General features: G+C 45.5%; 1 protein-coding gene across 4 annotated transcripts; it reads right to left on the bottom strand.

The window, feature by feature from the left end:
• Positions 1–5,044: 5,044 nt before the first annotated feature.
• PSTK (phosphoseryl-tRNA kinase) lies at positions 5,045–17,396 on the bottom strand. Of its 4 annotated transcripts, none has more exons than XM_066601159.1 (7): positions 16,918–17,396; positions 13,066–13,342; positions 11,403–11,601; positions 9,067–9,148; positions 8,276–8,369; positions 6,271–6,576; positions 5,045–5,406 (listed from the first exon to the last, which is right to left on the bottom strand). In XM_066601159.1, the coding sequence occupies exons 1-6, from the start codon at positions 17,134–17,136 to the stop codon at positions 6,353–6,355; spliced, it is 1,095 nt and encodes a 364-aa protein (XP_066457256.1). In that variant the 5' UTR covers positions 17,137–17,396; the 3' UTR covers positions 5,045–5,406; positions 6,271–6,352. The 4 variants fall into 4 exon arrangements, with proteins under 4 accessions (XP_066457256.1, XP_066457253.1, XP_066457252.1 ...); XM_066601156.1 differs by having other exon boundaries at positions 5,045–5,437; positions 13,060–13,342; positions 16,918–17,394; XM_066601155.1 differs by having other exon boundaries at positions 13,060–13,342; positions 16,918–17,394.

Below are 17,396 nucleotides of genomic sequence, written 5' to 3'. Positions count from 1 at the left end.
GTCTCCTAACTATTCTCATTTCTGTCGTGACGTCATTTTCCTATGGTAGATGGGGGAACACGAAGGGTGCGTTCACACAAAGCTGATTGGCAACAGAATCCGCAGCCGATTCAATTGACAAGGTGATGTCTGCTGCGGATCCGTAGCAAATCCGCTACATATGAACACACCCCAAAGATATGTCCACATGAGATGGATCTGCTGTGGAATGTCCGCAGCAGATCCCAACACAAAATCTGCATCACAAATCGCACCATGTTCACATACAGCTAATTCGCTGAGACTTTTGAACCAGATGATGGTACAGATCTGTAGCTGATGTTACTCTTTGAAAGGGCAAAATCTGCAGCAAATTGGTTACGTGTGAATGCATCCTAAGAGTAGGTCTATGCGGGGCACAAAATCTGCTGTGGATTTTAACACGGACCTTGGTGCAGAATTCACCCCCTCATTTGAAGAGGTGGATTCTGCACTGAAAAAAATAAGATTTTTGTTACTTGGCGTAAAATCACTTTCTTGTCCCGTTCTGTGGGACACAGAGATCTTGAGTATAGCTGCTGCCACTGGGAGGCGACACTAAGCAAAGAAAAAGTTAGTCTCTCCTACCCCTCCTGCAGGCACTGAACCAAATTATTTTGTATGTAAGCAATAGGAGAGAACAGAATAACAACTGAAGTCGAACCATGCAGACTAGAAGTAGAAGGATAATTCTAGGAAACGAGTCAGGCCGGCTCGAGGAGCGCCTTAGATAAGACGTCAGCGCCAGTAATACACAACTGAATGGGGGCCGTGTCCCCCAGTGAATGTGACCAGAAAGGGATTTTATGGCAAGTAACAAAAATCCTATTTTCTCATCCGTATCATTGGGGGACACAGGCAGTGTTGGGACATTCCAGGGCAGTAGCCAAGAATGAGGGGCAAGAAAAAGATCACAAAACCAGCCTATTGTTTCCAATGGGCACTAATAAGCGATATCTCCATTGTAAATAGCGAGTAATGCTTGCTTTTTCTTATTGGACATAAAACTATGAAGGCTTAATAAAGACCCACAGTTTAATCAGGAAACTCCAGTGACCCCATGGCTGGCGGGAGACAGAGTGGACTTTTACTGCCCTCTGGTCCGCTTTGTCTTCTTGGAGGAGGAGGTAGCAGTGTGTCTGGTGCAGCACTGTTTGCCCTCCCCACTTGGGGACCATCAGTGATGTTATCTAATCCCTGGTGTCCAGCTAGAAGTAAAAATAATAAAGCAGAAGACCTGCAGAGCAGGAAGGTCTGCCTCCTTCTGACACTAAGCTAAAACTGATTTAGTTCAGTGGCTGCAGGCGGGGTATAGCTAGTAGGAGGGACTAACTTTCTTTGCTTAGTGTCGCATCCTAGTGGCAACAGCTATACCTAAGCTCTCCATGTCCCCCAATGATGAGAAATCTGCTATAATTGACATGCTGCAGATTTCAATTCTGCACCGCAGGTCAATTTCCACAGCGTATGTATGCTACTTTTAAAGTCTCATCCACTTTGCTGCTGATTATAAATGCCAGTGCACATCCACCCCTTGTGGGCATACACCAAGAACATGTTCACATGTAGCAGATTTGCTGTGGATCTGCATAAGATTTCACCCTTTCAACTGAATTTAAATTAAAGGGGTGAAATCTGCTAAATATCTGCACCAAAATCCACTACAAAACCCTAAAGGCCATCTTCACGCAAGGCGGATTTCCCACTACTGAATATCAGCAGCAAATCCGTACCCAATGAGTGAGGATTTGGTGTGGATTTCAACACCCTATTTGAGAAGGTAGAATCCACACTGAAAGTGCGCTGCAGAAATTGAAATGCTGCAAACCTAAGTTCTGCATCGCAGGTCCGTTTGGAAAAGCGGCAGCACATACAGTAGCAGCTGTGTGTATCAGATGTTCAATATCTCATCCGCACAAAGCAGAAAAAGCTGAGAAAATTCCGTCTTTTCAAGGGAGAGCGTGAAATCGAAGTCAAAATCTGCACTAATTGGCGCTGCAAAAAAAATCCACCTGTGTGAACATAGCCTTAGGCCAGGTTCCCATTTACAGCCGGCCATATTTTTTTCTCTCTGCGGTGGTTTAGTAAAACACGGGAAACTGATGCTGGGGCGGATACAATAGTTTACTATGGGACAGACGGGGCAAGCATCTGGCACAGCGGTTTTGACGCTGAATGTCGCCCCGTGCCGGATGGAAGGGTTTGCTGCATGCAGCGGTTTTCTGTTTGCCAGACTGGAGCCGAGAGAACAACAATACAGCATCAGTTATGTCTATCTCCACATGAAACACTGGCCGAACGCAACCAAGAGCCTGGTACTGTAGCATATGCAGTATCAAATTTGGGTCTGGGAGCGGGTACAGTGATACAAAGTCCAAAATGATGTTTTTACTAAAATAATTAAAAAGGAAGAGCTGTGGTGGGACGCTGTCAGACTATTCATGGTGCCCACCGGAGCTCTTCTTGATTATTTTAGTAAAAAACATAATTTTGGTAATAATGATTAATTAGTAGGGGTCTGCTCCTCTGGATCTCCACCAATCAGCTGATCCTTGGGCCCTCCGTCAGTATGGACAGCACTGGAAGCAGATAGCACTGTGTGTATTGCAGCGTCCCGATTTAGTGCTGCAGGCAACAGTTCCCACTGAATTTAATGCAGGCTAATGCAGTACCAAACCTGGCCACTGCAATACACACAGTGCTATCTGCTTCCAGTGCTGTCTGTAGTGCCCGAGGTGCCAGGAATCAGCTAATCGTTGGGGATTCCCAACAGCAGCCCCCTGCCGACCTAACCGTAGGATAGGTCATCAATAGTAAAAGTCCCCTTTAAGTAACAGATTAAAATGACCAAAAAAGCATTCTGTGCCAGAGTACAATGAGTGCTTCCCTTTAGGGTGTTGGTGAGGGAATGGTAACTGTCATGAGTTGGCTTGTACTGTATGACAGGGGCTTACTGCATCCAGCATTTCCCAGTCGTAGGTGTGGAACGAATGCTACAGATTGGTTAGAAAGGTGCGAAATTTCATTAATAGTAGACGTCTATTGTTGCTTTTTCTACATTCTGCCGTGGGCACCAAATAGGTTGCTATTTGTGATATTTAAAAGCTATATAACACCTTTGTACTTTTTTTTTTCGTTTTTATATTGTTCATTTGCTTTCTGAAAGCAAAACGAAACAACTTTCTTAACAGTTTTGATTAAAAAATTTCCTACCCTTTTGCTGCTGCAGAGTCTGTGTAACTCCTTCACCCATCGGGCTGTCCTGCTGAACCTGGCAATCATCCAACAGCACAGCGCTACGCTCCAGGCCTCATCTCTCGCTGGTTGAGGCTACATTTACACGCACATCTGTACTACATTTTTGCATGTTTTATTGTATTTTTTTGCATGAGTATGTTGTGCATATTTGCGTGCGCAAACAAGAAAGCGCACCCCCATTGATTTAAATGGGCAATTAAGTTAAATGAGCTTGATATGTGCTATGGTAAGGCCGGCTACACACGGCCGTGACGGGCTCCGCAGCGGAGCCCGTCACGGCGCCCCCCAGAGACCCCAATACTTACCTGCGGATCCGGCGTCTTCCGTCGTCATACGACACGCCCACAGCGTCACATGACGCGGTGGGCGGGGAAGCGGTTTCATGCTATCTTCTGCTGTGCTACAGCAGAAGATAGCGTGACGGACGGCTTCCATTGACTGCAATGGAAGCCGTCTGCGCGTACACTCGCGGCAAATAGAGCATGCAGCAGGTGAGGACGGGTGGTTTCACGGTGCGGAATTCCGCACCGTGAGCATTGTGCTATTAGGTTCAATAGAACCTAATAGCTGCGGGCAACGCGGCGGAAATCCATCTGTGGGAAGGAGGCCCAATACGCACAAAAATAGAACATGCTGCAAAATACACTTATATGAACGAAATCATTGAAATCAATGGGCTCTCTTCACTGCGCATTGCAAGCACAAATTTGCGCAGTGTATTGTGCATGCAAAAGGCGTTCATATAAATAAGCCCCAAGTACGTCCTCACAAGGTGGATTTGCTGTGGAGTGTTTGTACTATTTAGTGTAGCACTTTATGCTGAATTCACCCCCTCATTTATATACTACAGAAACTCCGCCCCATGTGGCCATACCCTTATGGTCCCATTTAGACAATGATTATTGCTCAAAATTCGCTCAAAGCTATCTTTTGAGCGATAACCGTTGCGTCTAAATGCACGGACATCGTGCAGTTTTCGTGCACAATTCGATTCTTGCTGAATTCTAGTTTTCTAGAATTGAGCGACGAACTCTTGTCAGTGGTGCAGGCTGTTATCACAGTCGGCAGCGCTGATAAGATCCTTTCCGCTCGTGTCCCGCGGGTAGTTCACAGCGGGATGCGAGCTGTAAGCGTGGAGAACAATGCAGCTGTTTGCTTATGCAAAACAGCTGTATTGTTCGCCAAGCGATAGCGACAGTGTCCCGCTCCGCCTGCATAGCTCTTTAGTAGCTAACTAACTACTATAGACTATGCAAAGATGATCACTCAAAACTGTCACTCAGACTGTCGTGTGAGCGATTTTTGAGCGATCCTCTTTCAGTGTAAATGGGGTCTTAGAGATGGTAAGAGAGTGTGAGGATAGCATCCAAGTTTTCAGAGAGGGCAGATCATAAAGGCTCTAGCTAAGGAAGCCTAGAGAGAGGGGAGCAGGCACTGCATGGGGAAATCTACAGCATCAATGGCAGCACAAGGGAGAAGAGATCCCGCATGGCCTATAGAAGGAAAAATCAGTACAGAAAAAGCTAATGAAGACCTCATCATCCTGGACCCACAAACCTCACAGCCAGAGTGTATTACTGGGAAGGACACCCTGTCATGGAACTAAATCAAACCAGGAGCCGGATGCAAACATCATAGCAGGGGTCTAAAAGGGAATGGAGATTGGAGTCTGAAACAACTTAGTGCTTACTTCATTAAAAGAAATGCACTCACATACATACTGTGCAAAGGCTGTAGACACGCTGCAAAGTAAGAGGGCTGTCAAAAATAGAAGGATTCATATTTTTTGGTCAATTAAAAAATGCAAAATGAATGCACAAAAGAAAATCTAAATCACATGAATATTTGGTGTGACCAGCCTTTGCCTTCAAAACAGCATTAAGGTACACTTGCACACAGTTTTTGATGGCACTCGGAACGGGGGTGGGGTGGGGGTGGGGGTGTTCCAAACATCTTGGAGAACTAACCACAGATCTCCTGTGGATGTCGGCTCGCTCAAGTCCTTCTGTCTCTTCATGTAATCCCAGACAGACTGGATGATGTTGATATGGGGGACCAGATCATCACTTCCAGGACTCCTTGTTCTACACTGTTAATGACATTGGCTGGATGTTTGGGGTTGTTGTCCTGCTAAAGAATACATTTGGAGCCAATCAGACGCCTTAAGAAAAAAAAAAAATGTAAAAATGTCTTACTTTGCAGTATTTTTCCACACCTGCTTAAAACTTTGACACAGTTCCATAGTACAGTGGATAACTTGCTGATCGGTGGGGGTCTCACCGCCGAGACCCTGACGGATCTGGAGAATGGGACTCCCGTCCCTCTCCTGTCACTGCGGGGGCCACTTCTTCCCTGCAGGGACATCACTCTGAACGCAGTACTGGCTGAGCATGCGCAGTCAACGCTCCATTCATTTCAATGGGGTTGATGAAAATAGGCAAGCGGCACCCATGCGGCCATCGCGGCAGTCCCACTAGAAGTTAACCCTTTCCAATCCACTGTCTGACGTCTAACGACATTCTCATTGAAGGCTATACAGCTCCGATGACAGAAGATGTCCGGCAGGGTATTCTTACTATAGATTACTGGCTGCTCAGTTGTCGGGGGGCCTCTCCAGCATGTCCCATGCCGCAATACTGGCTCTAGCCAGCAGATGGCGGCATTGTATAATGGCAGAAAGAGAAAGCCCCCTAGGAAACCCTGAATCCAAATTTGGATTGCAAAGGGTTAATTGAGCGCTAGTGCGACCAATGCTCCAGTCAGCCTACTCCTCACTGCAGGGGGTGCAGTAGCCCCGTAGTGAGGAAGACAGGAGACACAGGACACCTATTCTCTAGTTCAGTGGGGGTCTCAACAGCAAAACCCCCATGATCAGCAAGTTCATGAGTATAGAGAATAACAATCTTTGTACAGCCCCTTTAAACAAATAAATCTATATGAACTTCCATACATTGTAAAGACTGAGAAGAGATCCTTCAAACTTTGTCTACATACCAGAAGGACATGAGACGTCACAGAGGAAGTTACATGTATGCCTATGAGACCGTGCAGATGAAGAATAACCCATAGCCATGTACTATGACGGGGCGGTAGGACGATCCACCTGCACCTTCTGCAAGTATTGCTGCACTATAGAGTCTATGTCTTCTCTCAGCGAGGACTGCGCCCTGGAGATGCCATCGCTGATTGGACCTTGGACGGTCTTCCCCGCTATGGCTTCCCGTAGCCGATCCAGGGCTTTACACTTTGCCTGCTGCAGTTCTTGTGCGAGCTGTTTGATGTCTTTGGCTGAGAGCAACCCTAAAATTAAAAAAAAAAGGGTAAAAACAGTAAAAATAACCCACTGAAACAAAAAGGAGGTCAAGGGGCAGAATTTCTTTTTGTTTACCTAATAACATGAGATTTATTAACCCTTTCCAATCCAATTTCTATCCCGGTTTTCCTACGGGGCTTACTATTCTTCTGCCGTTATACAATGGCCTATAATGCTGGCTAAAGCCAGTACTGCATGAGGTGACACGTTGGATAGGCTCTGACAGCAGAGAGGCTGGCAATATACAGTAAGAGAACCCCGATGGATGTCTTCCAACAACGGAGCTGTACAGCCTTAAATGATAATGTCTTCAGGGGTCAGACAGTGGATTGGAAAGAGTTAAACAGAGGGCATAGAAAATTTAGCTTCGGCACGGGTTTTGTTTCTACAGGTGACTGCAGTACTCTTCCTCAGCACCAGCTATATCACATCTCAAGTCTAGTTTGCATCAGACCGGGTGCAGAGGATGGCCCCCACTGTTTCTGGAGGTTTTCAATGTAAAGAAATCTTAATCTCCATATAATTAAAAAAAAAAAAAAAAATTTCAAATTTTAATATATTGATTCTCTATTTTTTAAGTAAAAAATTTCTTTAGTTTTTATTTCTTTAATATTTTTCACTATCTTTTAAAGATCTCTGCTTGCAGTCTATGAATGGAAACAATTATTTACCTCCAAAGACTGAAACTACTCGCCGATTACGACCAACTGCCAGCTCCAATACACTCATAGGGACCTGCCGAGCCTGGACAAACAAAGATGGCTGCCCCAGCTTCTTTGACTGCCTGATGAACACTGTGCACCAGTATACATAAGACACTACACCTGCTTTGATTGGCCAGTGCTGCCCCCATGACTAGTGCTGGCCAGTCAGAGCTGCATGTAGTGTCCTAGACTACCAGTGCATGCTACATACAGGATGCATCAGGCAGTCCGAGAAGCAGGGCCCCCAACTAAAAGCGCAGTAACGAAGCAGGCGAACGCTCACACTAATCGCTGCCCTAGTAAAAACGAAACATTATATCTTATAACGTATCAATTATACATTATCCGGTCGGAAACGCTTCTGAGGTTTTGTCGCCCTCCCGGCCCTTTCGGACATAAATTATACTGCGTAAACGAGGATTGTTACGTTCGCTGGTCTCAAGTTTTCAGTACATTAAATAAAGATCATATTCTCCCGATGTTTCCGCTCTCCTGTGTGCGGACGAGTCCACGCTGCTATTTGTCCATCCGTGAAATGCACACCTTTAATTTTTTTTTTAACCCTTTCCAATCCAATTTGCAAACTGGTTTTCCTAACAGGCTTGCTTTTTCTTTTTCTGCCGTTACAACGGCGCTATCTGCTGGCTAAAGCCAGTACTGCATGAGTTGACACGTTGGATAGGCTCCGACAGCAGAGAGGCTGGCAATATACAGTAAGAGAACCCCGACGGACGTGTTCCAACATCGGAGCTGTACAGCCTTAAATCATAATGTCTTCAGAGTTCAGACAGTGGATTGGAAAGGGTAATAGTGTTTCACGGATCCATAACGCTATGATGTGTTACAGTTAGTCAATGTATGCCTACATTTGACTATGTTTAGCTTGGCTTATTGATACAAGAGGTTGTTACATTATATCACACATCGCTCCCCCGGCGGCTAATGCACACTGCCGAAACCCGACAGCTAAAGCGACGCTCACCTTTCATTGTCTGCATGGTCTCAGAGATGAGCCTTCGTAGAGTTTGATCTGCTTGATGGAGGACGCTGGCTGCACAAATGTCGCGATCCCTCTCCTGCGTACAGATTTGAGGTAACAACAGTGATGGTCAGTAAAGGGAAAGTCACACAGCAGGTCTGCTGCAAATGAAAATCAGTTCGGTTCACCTAACTGGAACCGTTCTGCAGCACATATGGGCGTTTCTGGGAGCGCCATTTGGATGACCAAGACAGTCCTAGAAAGTTCTACAGGTCTGCCGCATGCCAATTCACCCCAGTATTTGCTGCTGTGTTCCACCAGCTGATTTTCAAAGGATTGACCCTAATGATCCAATTATAGTTAGGGGAACCGATCTTACAAACTGGTTACAGTCCAGAACCAGTTACCTTGCCTGTATGATGCCAGGTTAAAGAGTGTTTTCCAAGGAACTACTATTTATTCCCTGTACAGAGCGGAAGCTGCTGCTCCGACCCTTGTGCAGTGGCCGATGCTTGTAACTGCAGCCTAGGTCTCATTAAAAGCAATGGGAGTTGCGCCAGCCACTACATAAGAGTCGGAGTAGCAGCTTCGCTTCTGTACCCCTGTGTGTAGCGGCGCTGACAGCAATCTCCTGATCAGCTGGGGTCTTGAGCGGCTGACCCCAGCCAAATCAGTTATTGATGACCCAACCTGGAGAACAAGTCATCAATAGCATTTCCTTGTAAAACCCCTTTAATAGCGGCCAATGTAAGGATTCTATATACTTCCTGCAATGTTCAAGTCTCGCCTCTTACCTTTTCCTCGCTGTCGTCCTCCATTGGCTTCACAGGATTCTCCAGGGTTTTAGTCATTAAATTGGTGATTTTTGTGCTGAATCTGTCATATAAAATGTAACAATGACATAATTAGAGAAGACGTCCACAACTATCCCAATAACCAGCGACACACACGGACACATTAGCTTCAACATATGTCGGAGGAGATACAATTTACATCTCAGCTGTTTCAGCTCATGCTTATTGGCATTTTTTTAAGTCACTTCGTTGTTAAAGGGGTTGTCTGAGAAATAGAAAAAAAATGTATAGTGAAAAATCCTAGAGAATACAGTAGTGTAAAGGATCCCCCAAATACCTTTAATTATTTCTAACTGCTTGTTTTGTCTAAAGGCCCATTTACACCGAAAGATAACTCAAAAATCGCTCAAATGACAGTTTGAGTGACAGTTTTGAGCGATCATCTTTGCATAACTCTAAGTACCGTAGCTAATTAGCTACTTAAGAGTTAAGCAGGCGGAGCGGGATACTGCCGTGATAGCTCAGAGAACAATGCAGCTGTTTTGTATATGGAAACAGCTGCATTGTTCTCGGCGCTTTCAGCTGGTATTCCGCTGAGAACTGCCAGCGGGATACCAGCTGCAAGAATACTATCAGCGCCACCCGCTGAGAAAATCAGCGCAAGGGGCTGATAACCGTCATTGGTGATTTCTAGCTTGCTAGAAATCACCGATGAACGAATAGTGCATGAAAAGTGCACGATGGCCGTGCATTTAGACACAACAATTATCACTAAAAAGATGGCTTTTGAGCGATAATCGTCATCTCTAAATAGGCCTTAACCCGTTTAGGACCAGCCACTGTAAATTTACGGCGGCTGGTCCTGGGCTTAGAGCACTGCCAATAGTAAAATTACGGCGTCTCTTGCTCTGTAATCAGTCAGAGGCAGGAATGGGTTATCAGCTGTTAGTGACAGCTGATAACCCGAAGCAGAAGACAGGAGGGGTTTTTAACCCTTCCTGCCTTCTGCTTCCCCGATATACAGTGCTCAATGAGCACTGTACAGTATGGGGAAAGTGAAAGTAACATGTACTTTCACTGCAGGAGCCTTGAGGGGTCATGTGACCTCCTGGGATTCCCTGCTACTGCAGAGCTGGAGGGTCAGACTAGACCCTGGCAGCTCTGCAGGTGACTAATGTCACCACAGGGGTTGCTTTACCCTATAACTAGGGCTCCTATGGACGCCCCAGCTACAGTGGGAAAGTGTCAAATAAAGAAAGAAAAAAACATGTGAATGTCCCCCAGAGGTCTTATATGACGTCATGGGGGACACAGATAGTAAAAAACACAATTACATAAATAAGTAAAACAAAATAACAGAATAAAACAACAATACATACATAAGAAAGAGAATAACAAAAAGCAGACGCCAACAAAAACCGTCGCCGTATGCGCCCTGTAAACCAAAACCATACATACTATATATCAAAACGTCCAAAACGAATAGAGGAACCCATTCCCATACTTTAGTGTAAATATAAAAATAATTAAAAAAAAAAATTATAAATGTTAAAAAAAAATGATTTTTTTTTAGCTTCTTACCCACAATAAAACTAAAAAACGGGGAAAAAAAAGTCAGTGAAAAAGATATAAAAAAATAGTCCTATATGTCACGGGGGGGAAAAAAACGCAGCAAAAATAATTTTGTTAGCTAAAAGGGAAAAAAAATAGAGCAGTAAAACCGCCACATGGGTAAAATCCCTAAAAAGTGTCTGGTCCTTAAGGTACAAAACATCTTGGTCCTTAAGGGGTTAAGGGACCATCACAGATGGCGTCCTGCTAGGATGGGTAGCGTCAGGACAGAGAGCCGAGCACCTATCTAGGCTCTTCTTGCTCCTCTACACCTCAGTAATGGTTCCCTATACAAGTAACCTCTGTGGAAGAGGACAAATGACTACAGTATGTACAGTTATCACATCTCAGCTGTGGTAGCGAGCCGGAGGAACGGAGCATGTAACTCACAGCCTGAATACACAGTATCAGCAGACACATCCTCCGCTGCAGCCGGTCTCCTCGGTGCTCCACCTCTTCACATGCAGGTTACAAGCTCCGCTCTTCCAGCTCACGTTATCTCAGCGGTGAGGACAATACATACTACTGTCATTTGTCCTTAGTCAGAGCAGTTACTAGTCCATCGAATCATTACTGAAGAGGAAGGAAAGCTTAGATAGGCTCTCTAACTGCTGGAAATGCTATAACTGGCCGTCCAATACCAGTGGTTATCCGGGAGTGTTGGGAACTAGAACCTATTAGATGAAGGTCTCCTGTAGGAGGACGTTGTGTTCTCCATCACTTACTCATCCATACTGATGCCGGTGGAGCCGTCCACCAACAGACTGTCTTTCTCCCACGTGTTTTTCTCAGGATTTGGCTTCTCTAGTTTGGAGTCCATTAGTATTATCGTTGTGTCCATGACAGGATTCGATCTCGCAGCGTTCCGCAGTACGCAGCAGTCAACGGGACAATGCACATACAACTGACAGAATCCTAGAGAATCTGAAAAAAGGTCCTAAATATTAGTAATATAGTTGACCAGTTAATCGTGATGTTCAGAAGTCTTTATTCTTTTAGATCTAGCAGATAAACATAGTAGACAAAGTGCAAAAAAGGGGAGAGTGTTATGGCCTGTGCAGAGAGGGGGAGGAGGTGAGCTGTTACCGTCACCTACAGTGAATAGTGGATCCTACGCTATCTGATTGGCCGCAGACGACACCTGACTTCCACTGGGCCGTCAAGCCAGAAGTCGCCACCGATACCGGTGGCGGCTCTCAGCTGCTTCCTGGGATAGGTGAGTATGCCCTCTTTTTTATTATTTTAGGTCGGGCCGAGCAGATGGACGGGGTTTTATTGTAATGACAAAAGCTCTTTAAGGGTCTGTTTACACCAAGCAATATGTCATTTAAACGAGCTAATGATGTCACTGTTCACTCGTTGGCTCTCACGCAGCCTCTTCATACAGGCAGATACATTGTTGGCTCATTCAAACAAGAATCATTCAGCTGCTCACATTCGCTGTACAAGTGAATGAGAACAACGGAGCGATCGGTATGTAAACCGAATGATGAGTAAACAAGCCAACGATGATTTCTATGTTAAGTGAAAAGTGAATGATTCTCGTTACTTCCACATATTTTATGCGTTTTCATGAACCAATGTGCGATAATCCATGGGCAAAACCATGGCAGCCAATCAGAATTCGGTAGGAAGCGCACACCTATCTTTGACGAGAATCGCTGGAGGCTCCCACAGATTCCTATGGGAGAGTTTACCTGCGTCCGGCCCTCGGAAACTAAGACAGCTGGCTCTATTGAAGCATTAGAAGTAGAAATGAGCGAGTATACTCGCTAAGGCACATTACTCGAGCGAGTAGTGCCTTAGCTGAGTATCTCCCCGCTCGTCTCTAAAGATTCGGGGACCGGCGGGGGAGAGCGGGGATCTCTCTCTCTCCCTCTCTCCCCCAGCTCCCCGCCGCAACTCACCTGTCACCCGCGCCGGCCCCCGAATCTTTAGAGACGAGCGGGGAGATACTCGGCTAAGGCACTACTCGCTCGAGTAATGTGCCTTAGCGAGTATACTCGCTCATCTCTAATTAGAAGTCATTCAAAGGCTTTTGCCAACCAATAGAATTCTGCGCTGCAGCGTATTTTTCATGCGATACGCCCGTGTGAATGGATGAGAAAACGCTAATTAATCTCAGGACTTGATCGCGGCTATTCTTCATTGATGCAATTTTTGGCCGACGTAGTAATCGTAAAGCTTGTATGAATAAGGCCTAAGTGTATCCGTTCATCCAACGGGTATTGTACCTGTATTGCTTATCAATCCCTGTCACTGATTTATCAGGTTATTGTATTCTCCCGCATATTGGTGATTAGATCCACCGCTACTACAATATAAGAAAAAATAAAGAAATGTGAAAAAAGGAATTTGCAGTAATCTAGGAGCAGCACTTACACTTACGGGCCAGCTGGAAGACTTCATACCGCATGCTCTGATAGTAGAAGTTATCATCCAGTATGAAGTAGACCGGACTGGACTTGACGTCCAGAGATGAACAACTGAACTCTGAGTCCCCAGCAGAGGTTAAGCCTTGACTTTCCAAGCATTGAACAAATCTGTTCCAGGTTCCTTCAGTCCTCCCATCAGGGGGGTTTAAAGTAGAATTAGAGAGCAGGGCTATTAGTAAATGCTCAAGACACTGCAAGAGGTGCCGCCGATGCCGCTTCCAGAGAGACGTCTGGAGAAGGAAAAAGAAGGGTTAATTGGACTGATACAACAGGCGTCATGATATTTGGTGTTACATCATCTCATGTCCAGTTGCAAAAATTTCTGCATTATTTTTGCCACGTGTGAACTCATCCTTATACTGCTCCCGGAAAGCATGGCCAAAAAACATAGCTGAAGCTGCACATTAAGGGCTCGCTTACAAGGGTGTATTGTTGTTGTGTATTACGGCTCTCTCATGCGAATGTATTTTACTATGTATTACAAGCAGGGGCGTAACTATAGAGGGTGCAGGTGATGCGGTTGCACCCAGGCCCAGGAGCCTTAGGGGGGCCCATAAGGCCTCTCTTCTCCATATAGGGAGCCCAGTACTATGAATAAAGCATTATAGTTGGGGGCCCTGTTACAGGTTTTGCATTGGGGCCCAGGAGCTTCAAGCTATGTCTCTGTGCAGCATGGTTTAGGTATGGGTACGGGTACAGATACAGATAGAGGGGGGGCCCAGCTCACCTTTTGCATCAGGACCCCTGAGCCTTTAGTTACGCCCCTGATTACAGGCGTTGGTACAGTTGTGCCTCTCACACGCAGCACATGAAATGTGTGTGCAGACAAAATCTCGATGTGAATGCAAGCAAGCGTATGGGGATTGTTGGCGCACAGCAAGTACGCAATTTATTGCGTACTTACTGCGTGCTCCAACGTGAGAAATACGCACACGGAAGACGTTCATGTGAGAGCCCTAAGGGCTTATGTTCATGGACGTACACGTAAAACGGTGTGGGTCTCCCGCGCCGTTTTACACATATGGAGCCCTTTCACTGTCGGCAGAAGCCGCATATCTGCAGTGGATGCACTGCGCATGTCTGAAAATGTGGCGTCACGGACATGCACGGTGTGATATTTTTCTTTCAAATTCCCTGCTCTGTTCAGAGCGGGGATCCGTTCTGATACGCTGCTCTCGTCAATTTTTTACGATTCTCGTTCGGTCGTTGGTTTGATTATGGTTCATTTGAACGATTTTTTGAATGATAAATCGTTCCATCTAAGAGCACCTTTGGGCCTCATGTCCACGGGGAAAATCGGGCCCGCTACGGATTCTACATGGAGAATCTGCAGCGGGTCCCTCCTGCCCCGCGGACATGAGCGCTAAAAATAAGAATTTAAAAGCATTTACCTATCTGTAGCGGTCGGCGAAGCTTTGCTCTTCCTCACGGCCGGATCTTCTTTTTCGGCCGGCGGATGAATTCCTTACGCCGGCGGCACATCGCCGGCACGTCGTCGACGTGCCGCGCGCATGCGCCGGGCACATCCGCCGAGCCGAAGCAAGGGAGATGCGGCCGTGAGGAAGAGAAGAGCTTCGCGGTCCGCTGCGGGTGAGTAAATGCTTTAAATTCCTATTTTAGGTCTCCCGCGGATCCGGACGGCTTCCATAGGCTTCAATAGAAGCCCGCGGGAGCCGTCCCCGCGGGAGACCCGCACGAAAATGGAGCATGGTCCAGATTTTTTCATGCTCCATTTTTTTTTAAATGCCTTTTATTGACGATCCGCGGGTATTTATCTACCCGCGGGTGGTCAATGCATCCCTATGGGGTGCGGATCCGCGCGCGGGAGATCCGCTGCGGATTTTAAATCACATTTTGCCCGTGGACATGAGGCCTTAGGGCTTCTTCACACGGGCAAGAATCTCAAGCAAGTCGTGTGCTTCGCACGAATAGGAGTTCCGTTCTTTTGAATGGACTTATTCACGAGTGATCTTTTTATTCCATCACAGTAATGTCCTCCGAGGGGCTAAACCCAGTCCCCTTCCTGCTCACAGCGACTCTTCACTATTCCCAGAATGCACCAGGAATATGCAGATTATCCTAAGGGAGCTCAAACCTCTGGTCTTTCTCTTATGGCACCACTCTGGGGTACATATACTGTGTTGTAGAACTTTTATTAGGGAGGGAGGGGGGTGGAGATATGGACAAATGTGCAGAAATCCAGCCACCGTTTTTGGGTTTTGTTTTTATGGCGCTCACCGTTCAGTAAAAACAACACGATACGTTTTGTATCTGATCCGCACGATTGCTGCGATATCGGGTTTATGGAGATTTATTTTATTTTTTACTACTTTTGCATGATAAAAACACATTTTTAAAGAAAAACAATTGAATCCGCATTGACCATAACATTTTAATTTTCCCAGCAGTGGAGCTCGGTGAGGTATTGCGGTTTGTGGAAAGAGTTGTAGCTTCTATCGGCACCTTTTTAACCCTTTCCAATCCAATTTGTATCCTGGTTTTCCTAGGGGGCTTACTCTTTTTCTGCCATTATACAACAGCACTATCTGCTGGCTAAAGCCAGTACTGCATGAGGTGACACGTTGGATAGACTGAGACAGCAGAGAGGCTGGCAATATACAGTAAGAGAACCCCAACGGATGTCTTCCAGTATCAGAGCTGTACAGCCTTAAATCATAATGTCTTCAGAGGTCAGACAGTGGATTGGAAAGGGTTAAGTTACACGCGGGACGCTTGGATTACTATTTATTGCATTTGTTGGGAGGCGAACAAAAGAAAAATAATTGTGGGATTATGGTCTAAACTATTCTTAAATTAGATAAATTAGATTTTTTCATTGTCTGGGTCATTATGAATTCCAATTATGTGCTTTTTTGGGTAATTTATCCATTTAAAATGTTTTTCTGGTGGAAAAAAAAATACATGTGATTTTTATTTTAAACAGATTTTTTCCCTTTCATTAAACTTGCATTTTTTTACACTATTTTTAAGCCCATGAATGGGACTTGATGCATTTGTTCCATATGTAGTATAGTACACTGCAATACTTATGCAGTGCATTCCACTAAGCCTATGACAGCAGTCTATTAGTCTCCGCATGAGGGGGTTGAATTACATGGCGGACACGGAGGCCTCTGTCAGGCTTCTGGTCGCCATGGGAAGCTATTGGTACTTTGTGATCGCATTGTGGGGTGCTGATTGGTGACAGGAGCCCCCTCCCCCATCACCTGCTTACATGCTGCATTTGTTATTGACTGTGGCATGTAAGGGGTTAAACTGCCAGGATCTCAGGTTTCTCCACTATTGGCTTTTGGAGCAGGAGGCCGCCGCCTTAAAAGATGTATGTGCCCGTTTAAAGCCCATTAGGGAGGTCAGTAAAATGGCGTATGGTGGTCTCTAAGGGGTTAATAAAAGTATACTTTGTTAAGGGGACTCACTTTGCTGATTGGGTCTATGTTCTAAGCTCTGCTACCTGTCACTGAATTTGTGGTTATTTCTATTATTATTTACTGCATCTCCCTAACATTTCACTGTTTTGTTTTTTTTAAAGAGTAAAAAAATAAAAATCTTTGTTGCCCATAGCAACCAATCACAACGCAGCTTTCATATTACCAGAGCAAGTTAAGAAATGGAAGCTGCGCTCTGATTGGTTGCTGTGGACCAATGAAGTCGGTTTCTCTTTCACACTGTTGCGGAAACACCATAACAAACATGGCGACTAAGAATCCCCTTGCATCACACGCACTGATTGGCTAACTCACAGAGCGTTTATCTATAAACAGTTCTGATTGGCTAGTTAACCTACTTCTCTTGCGCTGTCTTTCTCGGACCAAACATCGCGATACTCGTACATTGGGTCTTCCTCAAATGCAACGTCTGCCATAACGTCATCATAGGAGATGATAACGACTGAGAACGCATTGGGGCTGGTTTTCAGCAGCCGAGCTAAGGTTGACTTTCCTGCTCCGGGAAGCCCGCACAGAACGCACAGTCCGATATGACAGTTTTTAGCTTCCTCGTCCATGGTAACACTCGCGGACTACGCATGCTCCTGGAGAATGATTGACAGTCCTGCGCTCCAATGAGACGTTAAAGGTCACGTGATGATGATGCGTCCAGTACTGAAGGATTGTGGGACATGTAGTTTTATATGTGCCAGTCTAGCATCCTTGATCATTTATATTTCTGACACATAATGTGTTTACAAGAAGACATTTCTAAATATTGTAAATAGCAATGAGATCCTCACCAAAAAAAGTTGTATTTTGCCTTTATTTTTAAGGC

Source organism: Eleutherodactylus coqui, chromosome 4 (assembly GCF_035609145.1).
Source record: "Eleutherodactylus coqui strain aEleCoq1 chromosome 4, aEleCoq1.hap1, whole genome shotgun sequence".
Lineage (NCBI taxonomy): Eukaryota > Metazoa > Chordata > Amphibia > Anura > Eleutherodactylidae > Eleutherodactylus > Eleutherodactylus coqui.
The sequence above is the reverse complement of the archived record's forward strand: the minus strand, read 5'-3'. Positions and strand labels throughout refer to the sequence as shown.